Below are 18,655 nucleotides of genomic sequence, written 5' to 3' on the forward strand. Positions count from 1 at the left end.
GCTGTGTTGACACAGGCTACATGCTTAAAATAGGGAAACGCATTTAAATGTATTATTAAGAGAAGGTGTTTTCATAAAATAAGTTAGTTTTGTGGGAATCAATTTGTTAAAAATACCTACTGTTATTGGCAGAAAGTCTAAATGAACTATTTAGATGTTATATTGTCATTGGTTGTATTTCACTGAAAGAAATTATGAATGACTAATTGACCAAATAACTGTATATGGGTGAAATGGTCATTTATACATTCAATTATTGTTTATAGCCATTGTCTATATTCCCACTAAATTAGAGTCCTTTTGCTTTTTACTTGCTAAACCTCTTATTCAGTGAAGTATTAAGCTTTTTTTTTACTATAATGTAAATTTGAAATATGTTATCTCCAAAACTGAAAAAAAAAGGGGGAGAGTAAAAGGAATAAGGGTAGGAGGGAGGGAGGGAAGAGGGGAATATCATTGTGTTCTTAAAATTGTACCTACAAAGCATACTGAGCCTGTTAAAATTAATTAAAATTAAAATTAAAATTAAAAAGCACAATAAAAAAGAATTCAAATTATGAAACTAAATCTTATTTTGACAGACATCAGGAAATACCATGACATAATGTTAAGATATTTGAAAGTATCTCTATATTTGATGACAGTTCAAAAACTAATTTTTCTCATATTATTAAATTTCCCACTAGTGTGGCCTAAATATTTTTTTATTTCAGTGGTTGTGTTTCTGAAAGTTTACAGATATGTTGCAAATTTATAATCTCACTTTCTCTTTCTTTGTTTTTTCACCATGTGCAGGGTCCTGTATTTTTCCTTGAAGATGGGAAGTCTACTATCTCTTTGAATGATGCTTTGATGTGGGCAAAGGTGAATCCATTCTCACCTTTAGGGACTGGAATACGACTCAACCCATTTTGATAGAGATTTTTCTCCAAGCTGACTTGTTTTTTAAAACAGCACTTGTGGATTAGTAATACCTTAATTTTGATTGTTCAGGAGCCAGAAGTTGAAAAGAGGATTGGGGCTGGAAGAGGTGGAGAGGAACAGTGAAATTTATTCATTAACTCTGAAAAATAAAATATTTACAAAACATAAAGGAAAAGGAGGTGTCTCCTTTATAAAATATAATAGCCACATTTGGGAAGAAGGCAAGAATAATCTAAAATGCAAAAGTTTCATAAGACATAAAAAGTATCAAAATATTATATTGTTGGAACATATAAGAGTACAATACCTAGGAAAGTGCTTGACATAGCAAGTATTTAATGAATATTTGAAGATTGAATTATTAAAATAGCAAAATGTGGCTGGCACTGCAGCTCACTAGGCTAATCCTCTGCCTGCAGCGCCAGCACCCACGTTCTAGTCCCGGTTGGGGCGCTGGTTCTGTCCCAGTTGCTCCTCTTCCAGTCCAGCTCTCTGCTGTGGCCTGGGAGTACAGTGGAGGATGGCCCAGGTCCTTGGGCCCTGCACCCGCATGGGAGACCAGGAGGAAGCACCTGGCTCCTGGCTTCAGGTCGGATCAGATCGGATCGGCGCAGCGCACCTGCCATAGCAGCCACTTGGGGGGTGAACCAACAGAAAAAGGAAGACCTTTCTCTCTGTCTCTTTCTCTCACTGTCTAACTCTGCCTGTCAAAAAAACAAACAAACAAAAAAATATATATAGCAAAATGTGAGGTGTACACAGTTGATCTTCAAGTTAACACCTATGTTTGTCCTTTACAAAATATATAAAAAGTCACTCAGTTTAGCCATACTTTACAGAAGTTTTCAATGTTTATTACATATCAGTAAATGGATACACAGCAAAAACACTGCTAAATTTATAAAGAGAAAATATTACCAAGTTTATTTGAAATTTAACTATCCAATTATGATTATATAAACAGTAAAAAAATAGGAGGTGAAAGCATAAAATGCCGTTGAACATGTGAGAATGTGCATCAGATTATAACTGACTTAAAAATACTGTGTGTGGATATTAGTTTTGATTAATGCATTTAATATTTATAATAATAAACTGGTCCATTGGTCCACTTACACTTTCTCTGACAATTTATATGGCAAAAATTAATTTAAAATAAATTTCTATAAGTAAAAGATAACTGAAATTTTAGACACATTATATAAATTTAAACTTTAAAATATTTTTATGAGTATAAAGCTCTGAAAAGCCTATCAATGTTAGAGTTTGAGTAGAATTTTGACTCTGAAACTTGTGAAATCAATTCATACCACAAAGATGGTACTTTGATACTCAAGTTATTTTGCAGGTTTTATGTTAGATTTTTTTTTTTTTTGCTAAAGAGTAAACTCATGTACTTAGAATAATTTTACAAAAAAAAGCTTTTCTTAAAATTTATTGTATTTAAATATTTTTAAAACCTTGTCAAACAAGCTTCTTAAGACCATATATATTTTGTGTATATATATATATGTATATATATATATATATATGTCATACATATTTAGCACATTGGACACTTCCAGCTCCTCAAAAATAATTTTAGGCTTAAGTTCCATTTTATAAAAAAAAATCTAGAAGAAAATGTTTTCAATGTATTGATGTAGTGAATAATATAAAGTGCACCTGAGGAGCACTTTTTTAACACTCACTGATACCTAATAAGTCAAATATTTCATACTTGAAGATTATTGATTGGCACATGTATACTAAAATCTCCACTAAAAATTAGCAGCATAAAACTCATTTTCAAAAATATATTAATAATTAGAAATTATTTGTGTTTAAAATACTTCAAAGAATATCACTAAATTTAAGCTACATATAAATAATTATTACCCTCTGTATTTGTAATGAAGGAGGAAATTATATATTTATCAATAAAATATGAAGAAAAACTCATACACTCTCACAAATGAATACAACGGAAAAGTGATTCACTTTTCATCTAAAATATAAATTAGATTTATTCAATTACCATTCTAATATACATTGACTTTTACCATTTTCTTAATAGTTAGTATTAACTAATAATTCTTCATAGAATTTTAAACCTGTCATTTGACTCCATCAATCTATGTATATATTGTGCCTTAATATGAAAAAATATAGAAAGGAATTTTTGTTAGGCTTCATGTATTCATGAGAAACCAAACTATTAACTAATAGTACTTCATTTTACTATTTGAGAGTGTTCATATTACCAACAATGTGGACACATTATTTTACAGGCTTAAATATGCCTTTATGAAAGAAAAAAAACTGATTAGACAATGATTCTTGAAACATTGAAAACATATTTTGCCTACAAAAGTTACCAGGTGGTTAACTAAACTATAAGATCACACTTAGTTACAGTCAAAATATATGATTTTAATGTCAAATGTTTCTGTGAATTTGTCCAAATGTGTTGAAAAATATATTTACATTGGAGAATGACTGTATTTCATTGTCCTGATATCAAAATTTACTTATTTTAAGTCAAAAGGCATTCTGAATATACTTAAACCCTACAGATTATTTGTAAAATTTGTGTCTTATATTTAGTGTACCAGTCGTGTAGAAGACATCCTTATGGACAAACTTAATAAATGGTTGGTGTACTAAATCTTCCAGACATTTGTGCCTGAATAATTGAAACCTGTACCTTCTTGCTGAATTTAAATACATATGACTAAGCAATGATATGTCATTATCTGGTAAATATGTATGTGCATATCTCAGGCCCCCTAATTTTAATAAATTACACAGTTAAAACCTGATGTAAGATGAAGAAAAGTATTTATAAAACCACCACTGAGAGACCACTGTTTCTCCATAAACAATAAGCCGAGTTGGAGTCATCAGATGTATGAAGGACTGAGTTCTCTGAGTTGTTACCCTGCTTAAAAATCTAGGAAAATAACTGCTTTGGCTTGTTCAAGGTCTTGAGTCTCCACTTGTAAGAAACATTAGACGACAACATATCCTAAATCAAGTGTAAGAGGGGAAAGCACTTACTAATCAATACAAATGCTAACCCTAATCACAGTAGTTTTTATGCCCATGATAAGCATTCTGCCAACTGGGAAGTTTCTGTACCTCCAGATGCTGCTGCTGTTGCTCTATCTCCCTGAAAAATGTCATTGCTTCCCTCTGCCAAACACCCTTTGTGAAGTAAATGGTTTTCCTGAAACATGGCCAGAACTGTTAACTTCTGTTGACAAAATTTATCTCAAGAAGTTCTTTAGGTTACCAACTTCAACTATACTTGCTAGCTTCATCTGCTCTCTATATAATAATACCTACAGACTATTTTGTATTTTCCACAGTCTCCATGAGCTCCACAGGAGTCTTTGAAATTTAACTTAGTCAAGCCACGGGTGATTAGCTCTTCCACAGATTGAACACAGCAACAAGAGAACAAAGAAATTTATGATTTTATTGTCTAACAAAACCTAACTCTACTCTGGAAATTTTCTGGAGCTGAGTTTGATGATTTGTTTCTAAACCTATTTCCTAAGGAACTATGTTTAATATGTTAAAAAAATTATTCTCGCAACTTTTTTAGATTGTCCTATTAAAATGCAAGGTAAAAGGTAAATTACCTATAGCTCATTAAGATACACATTTGAACTACATCTCTTGCCTCAGATAAAACTAGATTCTGGACACATTCCCAAGAAGTTATTTATGTCATCAAGGCTCTTTAAGTTCTCTTCATAAAGTTACCCCAAAAATGTAAAACTTAACAAGGAATTCTCTGGAAATAAAAACACTGATAAAATTGAACCATTAAAAATGCAGGAGGCCGGCGCCGTGGCTCACTTGGTTAATCCTCCACCTGCGGCGCCAGCATCCCATATGGGTGCCAGGTTCAAGTCCCAGTTCCTCCTCTTCCAGTCCAGCTCTCTGCTGTGGTCCGGGAAGGCAGTGGAAGATGGCCCAAGTGCTTGGGCCCCTGCTCCCGCTTCAGATCGATGGAGTTCCGGCCGTGGCGGCCAATTGGGGAGTGAACCAACCAACTGGGGAGTGAACCAACGGAAGGAAGACCTTTCTCTGTCTCTCTCTCACTATCAGGTGAAAAAAAAAAATGCAAGAAAACTGATAAGCTTAATGGGAAATATTTATATTGTCAAATTCAGAATTAGTAATATTCATCTTGGAATTAAAATGAAATTTATTGTGATTAGATTAAAACATGACTAATTCCAGTTGAAGAAAATTTTCCACATATGAATATAGGATTACCAAGAATATACGAAAGATAATTAAGAATTTCATGGTTTCAGTCTGCTTTTGTTTCCCTTAAAAATAATTACAAGGCAGGGCTAGCACTGTGGCACAGTGGGTTAACACCCTGGCCTGAAGCTCAGGCATCCCATATGGGTGCCGGTTTGAGATCTCGCTGCTCCACTTCCCATCCAGCTCTCGGCTATGGCCTGGGAAAGCAGTAGAAGATGGCCCAAGTGCTTGGGCCCCTGTACCCACGTGGGAGACCCAGAAGAAGCTCCTGGCTCCTGGCTTTGGATCAGCACAGCTCCGGCTGTTGTGGCCAGTTGGAGAGTGAACCAGCAAATGAAAGACCTCTCTCGCTGTCTGCCTCCTCTCTCTGTGTAACTCTGACTTTCAAATAAATAAATAAATTTAAAAAATAATTACAAGGCAGCAGCAATCATTAGGAATTTTTTAATCGAACCAAATAGATTGCTAAATGCCCAAATCAAATTCCAAGCAAAGTATGATTTTGTCTCCCCACAATTCATTATTAATAAGAAGGGTATCTACTCTTTAAAAAATAGGTGATAAGTATATTCATGTAGAGGTGAACTATTTACTAAGAACTAATGCACAATAAATAATCGTTCAGAATAAATTAATGAATATGACATGTAAATATATCAGGCAAAGTTGTCATTTTTAATGCTAATGAAGAAAACATATTACATCATTCCTATGAAATTCATAAGAATTCTTATACATCAGAATGAATTATTTTTAATCCTACTTTTAAAATTATTTTTGCTCATTCTGTACTAATTTATTTGATTTTCTATTTTCAAAGTACATACACACAGGTGTTTAATAAACAATTGTTTAACTGAACAGAAAAGAAATGTTCTTTAGCACAGTTATGAATACAACAGCATTTTCTTTATTATTGAAAGATGTCCAAGATTAAGTGATCATGTCCCTTTTGTATGGCAAGAGATGGTAACATCACTTCTTCAAAGTGATTTGACAGGTGTTTTTCAAAGTTCTTTTCCATGTTTCTCATAGAAATCATAACAGTCACAAGAATCTTGTCCAGCTTGCTTCACATGAATTTCTTTACATAGATTGCCACAATTACCTATATTTGCTGGGATATTTAAATAAACAAAATTAAAGGCCATTCATAGTTAGCAAATATACAATCACCAGTGTTTTTAATATTGCAAATGTATGCAGAATGGGAACAACAGGCTGAGTACACATTAATCTAAGTGCCTGGAAAACAGAATATTTAAATCATGTATTTTAGTAGTCATGGGTTTAAAAAGATATCTGAATGTCACCCACCTCCAAAAGTCATAAGCAGTACTAAAAATATTCAGGGTTTAATCTGGAGTATCTGATACTGAATATGACTCAACTATTTTTAGACATTGCTTCAGAAAGCAGCTGAGGCAACAGTGGCACAAGTTTGTACTTAGATTTGGCAAATGTACATGATTCATAATTCTGTTTAGGAACTCTGATTACACTGAGGCATCCAAGCCATCCACCCAGACTCTTTTAAGTCACTCAGGTCTAATGTAAGGCGCCAGTGGGAAAACAAGAAATCTGAATATATTCCATTGGCCCATAATTTTGCTAGACACTAGATATTATGTAAACAAATAAAGGAACTCAGACTGAAAACAGAAAAAAGCTAAGTTAAAAACCTGCCTTACAATTAATTTGGGTCATCCTGTTCGCTAATAAGATTTTCAGATAGGGCCAGCGCCGCGGCTCACTAGGCTAATCCTCCGCCTAGCGGCGCCGGCACACCGGGTTCTAGTCCCGGTCGGGGCGCCGAATTCTGTCCCGGTTGCCCCTCTTCCAGGCCAGCTCTCTGCTGTGGCCAGGGAGTGCAGTGGAGGATGGCCCAGGTGCTTGGGCCCTGCACCCCATGGGAGACCAGGAAAAAGCACCTGGCTCCTGGCTCCTGCCATCGGATCAGCGCGGTGCGCCGGCCGCAGCGCGCCAGCCGCAGCAGCCATTGGAGGGTGAACCAACGGCAAAAGGAAGACCTTTCTCTCTGTCTCTCTCTCTCACTGTCCACTCTGCCTGTCAAAAAAAAAAAAAAAAAAAAGATTTTCAGATAAACAATCTGTGATTTTAATGCCATTTTGTGCAATGTTCGATGGTAAAAGCCAGTTGAGTTCTTATAGTACTAGCCTCTTTCCATTAGCTTTCAAATTATAACTGACCTTAACTAATTTCTCTACCCTTTTATCAGAAACAAATGAAATGGAAGTCCTTTAATAAACCTAGACAAATCATTTAACTAGTTAGCAAAATAGTTTGTATCCAAATAACTACAAAAGTCTAATTACCATTCATTATTTTCCAGACTAGACTAAAGGAATACAAAGCTCTGCAACAAGATTAATAGAAACTTTTAAAAAATATATTTGTTCACCTTCCTGTCCTGGTATGGACAGTCTAGTGAAGGCTTTCATAAACCCATTAATTATTTTAGAAAAGAAGAAAAAAAGACCATTGGTGTGAAAGAGAATCATAAAAGAGAGCACTGAAAAAATGAGGAAGGGATTATTTTTAAACTTTTATACATTATTAAAAAATTTAAAAAACAATAATGAGTTCTAGTTGGAGCCTTGACCTTAAGTAATTATACCATACAGTTTCTAGAAACTCACAGCTAAGCCTTGACAACTTCCCAGAAAGATTCCAACCGTGAGAAAGATTCTTTAGCATTTCAAATATCATCAGGCATCATTTCTGTATGTGGTCTATTCATGTCTGTTTCTTACACGGGAAGGAAGTCCTGCTGTGACTCATTACTACTCCTTCCTATCTTTTCAAAGCAAATGCCCTAACCACCCCATCAGCACAATGATCCCACTACTAGCGATCCACCCCTAGTGAGACCCAATTTGTCATAAGTGGAAAGAGGCAAGAAAGTTAGGGATGGGGGTGGAGGAAAGGGAAAAAAATAGAACCCACCGGCAGTCTCCTTTCCATGCCTACTCCCATTATGATGCCCTCTATCCAATCCCTCTACTTCGCTGGTTTCAGCTTCCATCCTGCTGGATCTTCATGCAAATATCACTAACAGAAGAGAGTTTAGCCAAGTTGAAGGAGTCAAAGGTGAAACTGTATGTGTGTGTGTATATATGCGTGTGTGTGTGTATACATACATATATAATTTTTTCATAGAAACATTGTTACTTGCTTGCATTGCATTCCGTTAGGAGGCCTCGGATCTATGATGAGTTAAAGGGGCTTTGATGGGCTGGCCTGAAGTCTGGATGTTAAGAAATGTGCTCTAAGGAACACTAGTTCTACAAGGCTATTAAAGCAAAACTAACAATGATGGGTGATCAAACAGACTTTGGAAAGCACTTCATTCTGTACTTATGTTTAATATTTATGCTGCATATTAGCATATTAAAGGCTCTGAGGAGCTTTAAGTTTAAAAAAAGCAATCTGTTGACCTTGTTATCCTAGACCTTACTTAAGCAAGGAATTTCACCCCCTCCACACACACACACAGTGAAATCTTTCTTAACACTAGGCAACATGCTTTATAGCAGAAGCCAAGAAACAATTTCTGTAAAGAGCCTGATAATAAATATTTTAGCCTTTGCTGTATGGTTCCCAAATGAAATATGAGTTACACACAGTTAAATCTGAATTCCAGATAAACAATGTTATTAATAATATTTATTTCATTAGGAAATGTGTCCTAAATTATTTGTTATATTTCCCCATGTTTCAGTTTGGTAAATCTGGCATCTCTGTTTTGTGGACCACATTGTCCCAACCCTGATGTTGTAGTATGCAAGCAGCATGGACAAGGCATAGAAAGAGCAGTGGTCTGTATTTTTATGAATATTGACATTTTCAGTCTTGTGGCTCAGGAAATATTATTTTATTTTGACATCTTTCTTTTGCCACTGAAACATCAAAAGTAAGCAGGAACAGGCTGAATGTGGCCAATGAGTGGTAGTTTTCTATAATATAAAAGTGTTCTGAATTAATAGAGTTTAAATAAGTGAATTCTTATAATACAACTGGTAAAGAAGTCTAGCTGTACGAATATTGATACTTTAGAATTATGTTTGAAGATTTATTTACTTATTTGATCAGCAGAGCAACAGAGATTGAGAAAGAGATGCCTTCCAGCTGCAGGTTAATTCCCAAATGGCCATAACAGCCAGGTCTGGGCCAGGCCAAAACCAGAAGCCAGGAACTTCACCTGGGTCTCTCACATGGATGGCTGAGGCCCCAGTACTGGGCCCATCTTCCACTGCCTTCTCATGATATTAGCAGTAAGATGGATAAGAAGCGGAATAGCCAGGACTCAAATCAGCAGTCCAATATAGGATGCTGGCATCACAAATGGCGGCTTAACTTTCTGAGTCAACACCAGCCCCAGGACCTGAGTTTTCAGTGCTATCAGCGAGCTTTCCTGGTTTCAAACTCACCTATTTAAGGTTAAATAAGAACTCAAATGGCATCAAAAATAAAAGTGGGGGGGGGGTGGTTTAGAACACATGCCTCTCTATCTATCAGAAAGCACAGCAGAGAGCAAAAATTTAGCCTAGTAGTTAAGACATCCACATCCCACATGAATGGCTGGGTTTCATTTTCAAATCTGGCTCCTGATTCCAGCTTCCTGTTAATTCAGACCTTTGACTGAACGGGTGATAGCTCAAGTAACTGGAGTGCTACCACCCATACGGGAGACCTTCCTGGTTTCCCGTGATTGGCCCTGGTTAAGCCACAGACTAAGTTCCACCCACTGCAGGCAATGAGGGAGTGAACCAACAGATTTGCTCCCTTGCTCCCCCTCTTCCTCTCAAAGTAATATTTGATAAAATGCACTTAGCATGTCAATCTAATACACACGTTTAAAATGAATGTTGATCTAGACCAACATTTTAGCCAATTTTTAAAAATTTAAAATACAGTAATCATTTTAACAGGCAAAAATTTGGAACAATAACTTACGTAAAGCAGAAGCAACTTTTTTCTTTGATACTTTTGAATTGCATCTGCGTAGAGAGGCTTGGACACGAGGAAGTCCATCAAGAGTGGCTTCCCCCACTGTTGGTTTGACGTCAAACCAATCTATAAACATGAAAGTTATTTTCAACAAGGTTACAATGGCCATTGTCAAAATAAAATACTATAACCTAAAAAATTAAGTGGATTATTTTGAAACATTTATTTTATCAGTTTCCTAAGAGTGATATTAATTATATCACTTCCCACTTTGTTTATTATATTTTGATGCACAAGTTACTGAAAGTAAAAAATATTTTTGTTCCTATTAATTTTTATGAATTTTTACTTAATGATTACATATAGACAAAAAAGTAAACAAATCACATCCTTAATTCAATCTAGTGAGTTTTTGGAATGAATAGACCTGAGGACCCATCACCCAAATAAAGAAATGATGTACTAGTAGTATCCCCCAAACCTTTTCCCATCTCTCTCAGATAGTATCTTAAAAGGAAAGACCTATTTTGATTTCCATCAACATAGGTTATTCTTATCTATTTGTTATATTTCATATAGATAAAACCATATAGCACTTATCTTTCAAAATTTTATACTATTAAACAATGGCAAAATTATTAGCACATTTCCTATATTTCTTTTTATCTAAGTCTATGAACTGCAGAACTTGAACCATTTTCCTGTACTTGTAAAAATCACTTCCTCCTCTACAGCTTACCCTTCAAAGAGGCTGGAAGTAGGCTTGGTGAAGCTTTCTTCTGCCAAGGGCTATTTGGAAATTTATAACATCATTTTCAGGCCACACAAAATTATCAGCTTAAATATTAGCCTGATAGAGATTTATTTTGAGTCCAACCTGTTGTTGCCTTGGCAGAGCAAGACCAAACTGATTGCAAAGGCCGTAAATGGCCCATGGGCCAGACATTCCCCACCCGTGTTCCACTTACAAGTCATGCCCTGTTAACCCTAAATGTAATTCTGGACAGTAACATTTTCAAACCCTAATTATCACAGTGAACTAATTTGGCAATAGATAAGAACCTTTAAAAATCAACAATCTCGAGAACCAACACTAGAGAATGAGACCAATTGGAAACAGAGGTGATTGTGGCTAAAGACAAGATATATTCAAAAGAAAACAGCAGATGTACAGGATAGCTTGGCACCAGGATGAGCTTTAAGAATTAGAATAAAAAGAATGATGTCTGATATATGCTGTTTTTTTTTTTTAATTTATTTGACAGATAGACAGTGAGAGAGAGAGGTCTTCCTTCCGTTGGTTCACCACCCAAATGGCCACTGCAGCCAGCGCACCACGCCGATCCGAAGTCAGGAGCCAGGTGCTTCTTCCTGGTCTCCCACGCAGGTGCAGGGGCCCAAGCACTTGGGCCATCCTCCACTGCCCTCCCAGACCACAGCAGAGAGCTGGACTGGAAGAGAAGCAACTGGGACTAGAACCTGCACCCATATGGGATGCCGGCACCAGAGGCAGAGGATTAACCAAGTGATCCACGGTGCCAGCCCCTGATATATGCTGTTAAAAATTAATTTGTGGGGTGGCGCTGTGGCACAGCAGGTTAACGTCCTGGCCTGAAGTGCCAGCATCCCATATGGATGCTGAGTTGAGTCCTGGCTGCTCCACTTCTGATCCAGCTCTCTGCTATAGCTTGGGAAAAGAGTGGAAGATGGCCCAAGTGCTTGGGCCTCTGCACCCACGTGGGAGACCAGGAAGAAGCTCCTGACTCCTGGTTTTGGATCGGCTCAACTCCAGCCATTGCGGCCAATTGAGGAGTGAACCATTGGATAGAAGACTTCTCTCTCTGCCTCTCCTCTCTTTCTGTGTAACTCTTTCAAATAAATAAATAAATCTTTAAAAAAATTAATTTGACATAACTAAAATTCAAGATAAAAAAAGAACTTAAGTTAGGCATGGAGGTGGCAAGAAGTGTTTATTAGAGTCACAGTGATCTAAGGTCCTTATAGTTTGAAGAAGTAATTTTCCTTGAAGATAAATACTCATGCTAACTAAAGAGTAGAAATTTAAAATTTTTCAGAGGCAGGCATTTGGCTCAGCAGTTAAGATACCAATGGAGTGGTAGCATACCATAGTGGAGTGCTTGGAATCAAGTCCTGCCTCAGTGCCCGATTCCAGCTTCCTGCTAATGCATACCATGGGAGGCAGCAAGGGATGGCTCGACTACTGGGACTCTGTCACCCATGTGGGAGAACCACATTGAGCTTCTGGGTTTTGGTTTTGGTCTGGTCCAGCCCCAGCTATTGGGTGCAGTTAGGGAGTGAACCACATGGAAGATCTCTCTCTCTCTCTTGCTCTCACTCTCGCTCTCTCGCTCTTGCTCTCCCCACCCCCCCCCTTCACAAATAAATACTTTTTCATAAAATGAAAGCTCTAATATTAGCAATGGAAAAAAGTCTTTAGAAAAATATTCTCTCCAAAAGAGAAGATATAAGAAAACAAGAGGGGCCAGCGCTGTGGCATAGCAGGTAAAGCCGCCGCCTGTAGTGCCAGCATCCCATATGGGCGCCAGTTTGATTCCCGGCCGGTCCACTTCCAAACAAGCTCCTGGCTGAAAGCCTGGGAAAGTAGAAGATGGCCCAAGTCCTTGGGCCCCTGCACCTGCGTGGGAGACATGGAAGAAACTCCTGGATCCTGGCAGCTGATCGGCACAGCGCTGGTAGTTGCAGCCAATTGGGCAGTGAACCAGCGGATGGGAGACCTCTCTCTGTACCTCTCCTCCTGTCTCTCTGTAACTCTTTCAAATAAATAAATAAATCTTTAAAAAAAAGACCCCATGTGGCTTGACTGGTGGCCCAAGAATAATCCAGCATACATTCCCTATAATAAGGTTCATAACTTTGCATCTAAAAATTCTCTTTTGCCCTGTAGTGTAACATATTTTCTCTGCTTTTGGGGATTAGATCATGGACAATATGAGAACTCATCTGCCTACTGCAAAGTTTGATGAAAGCAATTAAAGTTAAGAAATATATATGAATGAAATTAAGAATAACATATAGTATGCATAAGTAAAATTATTTAAAATGTTTTCTTTAAAAAGATTTGAAAAGCAGAGACAGACAGACCAGGCGAGGCTGAAGGGAGGGGCCCAGAACTCAATCCAGTTCTCCCAAGTGAGTGACAGGAGCACAAGGGTTTGAGCCATCACCTACTGCCTCCCAGAGTGTGCACGAACAGAAAGCTAGGTTCTGAAGTGTAGCAGCAAACTGAGAAGGGATGCAGGTAACCCAAGCAGTGCCATAACCACGGCAGCAAATGCCCATTCAAAAAACTGTTTCTTTAATCAAAGAAATTATGAACAAAGGCAGCTGGGCAGGAAGGGAGTATGAAGAATACAATCAGGAAAGGACACACAAGGAAAGGTAAAGCTATCGGTCGTGTTCCATTTCTTAAACATCTTAAGGGCTGGGGCCAGTACTGTGGTGTAGCAGGTAAAGCCACAGCCTGCAATGCTGGCATCCCAATTGGGCGCCAGTTCGAGTCCTGGCTACTACACTTCCAATCCAGATCTCTGCTATGGCCTGGGATAGCAGCAGAAAATGGCCCAACTCCTTGGGCCCCTGCACCCGCGTGGGAGACCCGGAAGAAGCTCTTGGCTCCTGGCTTTGGATTGGTACAGCTCCAGCCATAGTGGCCACCTGAGGAGTGAACCAGTGGAAGGAAAATTCTCTTTCTCTCTGCCTTTCCTCTATCTGTGTAACTGTGACTTTCAAATAAATAAATAAATCTTAAAAAAATCTGACGGATACAAAAATGTTAATTCATTGTCATTAGCTTTCTATAAATTCTACATATACATTATGTGCATGTATGTGTGATAAGTTGCTCAGCAAAAATTTGTTAGAAAACATACAAAATTTTGAACATATAATTTTACAAAAGGATTAATGACTTGAATTCTCCCTTTACTCACAAATTCATGAGTCGAGCCAGAAATGAGAAAAAAGAAGGAGACACAAAAAATATAGGAGATTAAAGAACAGACACTGTAAGAGGAAATAAAACCCAAAATCTCTCTCTCAATTTTGGATGATGAGGGGATTAGGGGAGGCAGGAGTTGGCAAGTCACCTCCTCCTTCCAGAGAAAGAAGATAATCTGTTCTCCAGAAAAAGGAGTTGAAAAGGGGATAGAAATTCTAACAGCCTGCATCTGCCTCATTCGTGAATGATTTGGGTGCTTTGGAAATGATGAGGTCTGTAGGTGTCTGGAATTAAGTTTAGATAAGATTCTAACATGAGTGGTGTCCTGAATAAGTGTAAGAAAGCAAAAGCAAAAAAAAAAAGTCTCTGTGACACTTTAACCTATGCTCTCATCAACAAGAAAGAAAACTGTGAATGGAATCACTCCAGCGATGTAAGGACGCTCACTTCGTGTGTGAGAAGTATTTTCCCTGTAACCACTACCAGAGGGTAGCAGAAACGAGGTTGTGAGTCTTGTCTTTTCATCTGTGCTCAAACAGCCTCATCGAGTTTGAGAGAACTCACTGGCCTCTCCGAGGAGAACTTACTTGGATTCAGTTTTCTGCTCAGTGTCCTTTGCAACATGTGTAAAAGGAAAAGGAACTTTATTTTAAGTTCATTGCTGAGCATGTTGGGATTGCTCATTAGTTCTGAAAGCCTAATGTTATCTTTAATTGACTTGGAAGCTGTCGACCTGGGAACCAGGGGTAAATGCATCTGGTAGCTGTAGTCGGTAAAATTCACACGGTCATCCTGGATACTTTTAATTCTGAAAATAAGAAATAAAAGACTGTTCACAAGCCATATTTTACTAACAGGAGATGAATTACCAAAAATTTCACATTAAATTGTATTATTAGAAAATTCCAAATAACTTACTCTCTCTGTGTTAATAAAGTGTAAATCTCTTCTATCAGAATTTCAGGTACTCCGGCTTTACAATGAATTGTCCCATGGATTAGTTCTTTAGGTAATTTAAATTTTTTTCTTGCCAGGAACTTTAATAATAGAAAGAATATATTTTCATCTTAAGAAGTTCTATAAAAACCACCAATTACTATGAATTCACTTTAATCCCCAGCTAATTTTCTGATGTTTAACAGGTTAATTATTAAAATACATCATTAGGCGGGCACTGCAGCTCACTAGGCTGATCCTCCACCTGCGGCACCAGCACCCCGGGTTCTAGTCCTGGTCAGAGCGCTGGATTCTGTCCTGGTTGCTCCTCTTCCAGTCCAGCTCTCTGCTGTGGCCTGGGAGTGCAGTGGAGGATGGCCCAGGTCCTTGGGCCCTGCACCCGCATGGGAAACCAGGAGGAAGCACAGTGCACCGGCCACAACACACTGATCGTAGCTGCCACTTGGGGGATGAACCAACAGAAAAAGGGAGACCTTTCTCTCTCTCTCTCTCTCTCTCTCTCTCTCTCTTTCTCTTACTAACTCTGCCAGTCAAAAATAAATAAATAAATAAATAAATAAAATACATCATTGTATAGCAAGAAAAGCTATTATACTCCTTACTAACTGAAATAAATATGCTCAGCTGCATAGGTGACTCCTGATATAAACTTGGCAATACATGGAAACAAGCTGACAACACAGGCCCACTGTTACCCTAGTACAAAATCAACACACATATATTAACTCATCCAAGACATTAGGAATGCCCCCTCTTTTTAAAAAGATTTTGTTTATTTATTTGAGAGGTAGAGTTACAGACAGTGAAAGGGAGAGAGAAAAAGGTCTTCCCTCCCCCAAATGGTTGCAACGTCTGGAGCTGCACTGATCTGAAGTCAGGAACCAGGAGCTCCCTCCAGGTCACCCATGCGGGTGCAGGGGCCCAAGAACCTGGCCCATCCTCCACTGCCCTCCCAGGCCACAGCAGAGAGCTGCATGGGAAGGGGAACAGCGGGGACTAGAACTGGCACCTGCATGGGATGCCGGCGCTACAGTCGGAGGATTAACCTACTGAGCCACGGCACCGGTCCCAGGAATAGGCCTTTTAAAACAAACTTCTTAACTATTAAACTCTAAAACATTGCTGACTTACCTTCTCCAACTGTGCCCAGTTATCCAACTTGACTTTTAAAGAGGTTCCATTTTCAAAGGATGATAATTGAAGGTCCCAGGGATAATACATACTGAATATTTCTGCAATCAGGAAGCCATTTGAAAAATCTCTGGTCCGTAGCAACGAGGAAATGAAATAAATTGTAGTTAATTATACAGCTTGCATTTTATGGTTAACATCAATCTGATATTCCAAACTGACAGAAAAGGTTCTTGTAAAATCAGTTTTGTTGGATCATTGCTTTGAGGATGTCCTACTGTGGAATTGCATTTTGTCTAAATTATACACATATGAAAAGCTTTTAGTATTTCTTAAAGAACCCAAACTGTTCATTTGTACTGAATGTGCATGTTAACAAGATCCCTAGGTGATTCATGTGCACATTAAAAGTTTCAGGTCCCTCTTTGTAAGGTACACAGAATGCCACAATTGGTAAGCCAGAGACTTTTCCTGCAAAACATTTTGTTTCCTAGTTCATAGGTTTTATATTGTAAATATTGTCTTAATTTTTATGGAATTTAGTTTGCATTTCAAGAAAATCTGCCAGTCACTTTCAGAATGGTAAAGGACAAAATTTTCAAAGATCCTTGCTTACCGTCAAACTAGAGGACATCTCTGGTGGAGATTAATTTTATTCTAATATTAATGCCTAGTGTCCCTGAAGAATGAGCCTTGACTATTTTAATATTTTTGTAGTCACACTGAAGTTTTCTGTACTCACTTAGGTGTGTGGTTTAATGACAGCTCTTCTGAATCAATGAATGAAATGCTTCATGGTATGTTTCTTAAGTCTGGGTCCCTGTTTGTTTTCTTGTGTGTGCGAGTGTGGTGGGTGAGTGGGAGCATTCATCAGAAAACAGAAACCCTGCCAATGCAGGGAACCCAAGGCGCAGGGGCCCGGTGCGCCCACCCAAGCGGCTTGGGACCTGCTTGCTTGAGCACCTTTTGATATTCTTTGGAGAGAAGCTGAGATCCAGGCCTTGGAGCCATCGAAGAACGGAAGGAGACAGACCGGAGCGCTTTGGGGGATGTGGATACACCAGGCACTTCTTGGGCTTCGCTCGATGGGCAGCTGCTGGCTGTGGCAACAGCGACGGTGATTTGGATAGGGCTGCCGCCGGCTGTCTGGAAGACTCCTCTTCCTGGCCGGCGGCGGCCATGGCGCTTCCGGGGTTTCTATGGCAACTGCGCCTGCGGTGACGGGGCGGGGCCTGTGGGGCGGGGCCTCCAGGAATGGGGCGGGGCTCAAAGCCCGCGCAGGCGCCGCTGTAGCCTGTGGTAACTGTAGTCCTTAGCGGAATGCGTTAAATGTGAACGCAATACAGAGGCTTAAAACTTGGGCGGAGCTTTCCATTTCAGATTTAGTGGACCTCACCACTTAGGGGTTTAGGGCTTGCCCTACCCCAATTCTGTTTCCTGGTTCATAGGTTTTATATTGTAAATATTGTGATTTCTGATTAGCCAAAAACTTATTTTCAGTCAAGCAATTTGGCAAGTGGTGTAGAAGGCTTCAGAGGACTTGGACAGATTGTACTTGGAAAGACAATGTTTTTACTCCAAAGCTGTAAGGAAAAAAATCTTAAAACTTGAATGTGCCAACAGAACTTAAACTGCATTAAGTATTGGAGCTGGTGTTGAAACTTAACTGAAAATTGATCACTGTTAAATATAAGAGTGGGAATAAGAGAGGGAAAGGATGTACAATTTGGGACATGCTGAAGCGGACTTGTCCCAAATGGTAGAGTTAGAAACATACCAGCGGATTCCAATTCAATCCCATCAAGGTGGCATGTACCAACGCAATCTCACTAGTACAAGTGATCAATTTCTGTTCACAATTGATCATAATGATAGGATTAAGAGTGAAAGGGGGCCAGCGCCCTGGCTCACTAGGCTAATCCTCCGCCTAGCGGCACCTGCACACCAGGTTCTAGTCCCGGTCGGGGCGCCGGATTCTGTCCTGGTTGCCCCTCTTCCAGGCCAGCTCTCTGCTATGGCCCAGGAGTGCAGTGGAGGATGGCCCAGGTACTTGGGCCCTGCACCCCATGGGAGACCAGGATAAGTACCTGGCTCCTGCCTTCGGATCAGCGCGATGTGCTGGCCACAGCACACTGGCCGCGGTGGCCATTGGAGGGTGAACCAACAGCAAAGGAAAACCTTTCTCTCTGTCTCTCTCGCTCTCTCACACTGTCCACTCTGCCTGTCAAAAATTAAAAAAAAAAAAAAGAGTGAAAGGGATCACACAAACAAAACTAGTGTCTGCTAATACTAACTGATAGAATAAAAAAGGGAGAGAACGATCCAACATGGGAAGCGGGATACACAGCAGACTCATTGAATGGCAGATGTCCTAAACAGCACTCTGGCCTCAGAATCAGCCCTTAAGGCATGCGGATCCGGCTGAAGAGC

General features: G+C 39.0%; 2 protein-coding genes across 5 annotated transcripts in view; one reads left to right on the forward strand and one right to left on the reverse strand.

The window, feature by feature from the left end:
• WDR17 (WD repeat domain 17) overlaps positions 1-1,644 on the forward strand; it is a 105,920-nt gene extending 104,276 nt beyond the window's left edge. For all 4 annotated transcript variants that reach the window (XM_051832508.2, XM_051832497.2, XM_070068306.1 and 1 more), the window contains one exon: positions 796-1,644. In XM_051832508.2, the coding sequence (XP_051688468.1) occupies positions 796-915 (120 nt within the window). In that variant the 3' untranslated portion in view covers positions 916-1,644. The remainder of the gene's footprint in view (positions 1-795) is intronic.
• A 4,430-nt stretch (positions 1,645-6,074) lies between these two features.
• SPATA4 (spermatogenesis associated 4) lies at positions 6,075-17,471 on the reverse strand. Its single transcript, XM_002709324.5, is given in 7 exon segments — positions 6,075-6,239; positions 6,241-6,304; positions 10,165-10,284; positions 14,725-14,945; positions 15,056-15,174; positions 16,226-16,355; positions 17,189-17,471. Coding segments are annotated over 7 exon segments (1,011 nt in total). The 5' UTR covers positions 17,407-17,471; the 3' UTR covers positions 6,075-6,100.
• Between the last annotated feature and the right edge of the window lie 1,184 nt (positions 17,472-18,655).

Source organism: Oryctolagus cuniculus, chromosome 2 (assembly GCF_964237555.1).
Source record: "Oryctolagus cuniculus chromosome 2, mOryCun1.1, whole genome shotgun sequence".
NCBI lineage: Eukaryota > Metazoa > Chordata > Mammalia > Lagomorpha > Leporidae > Oryctolagus > Oryctolagus cuniculus.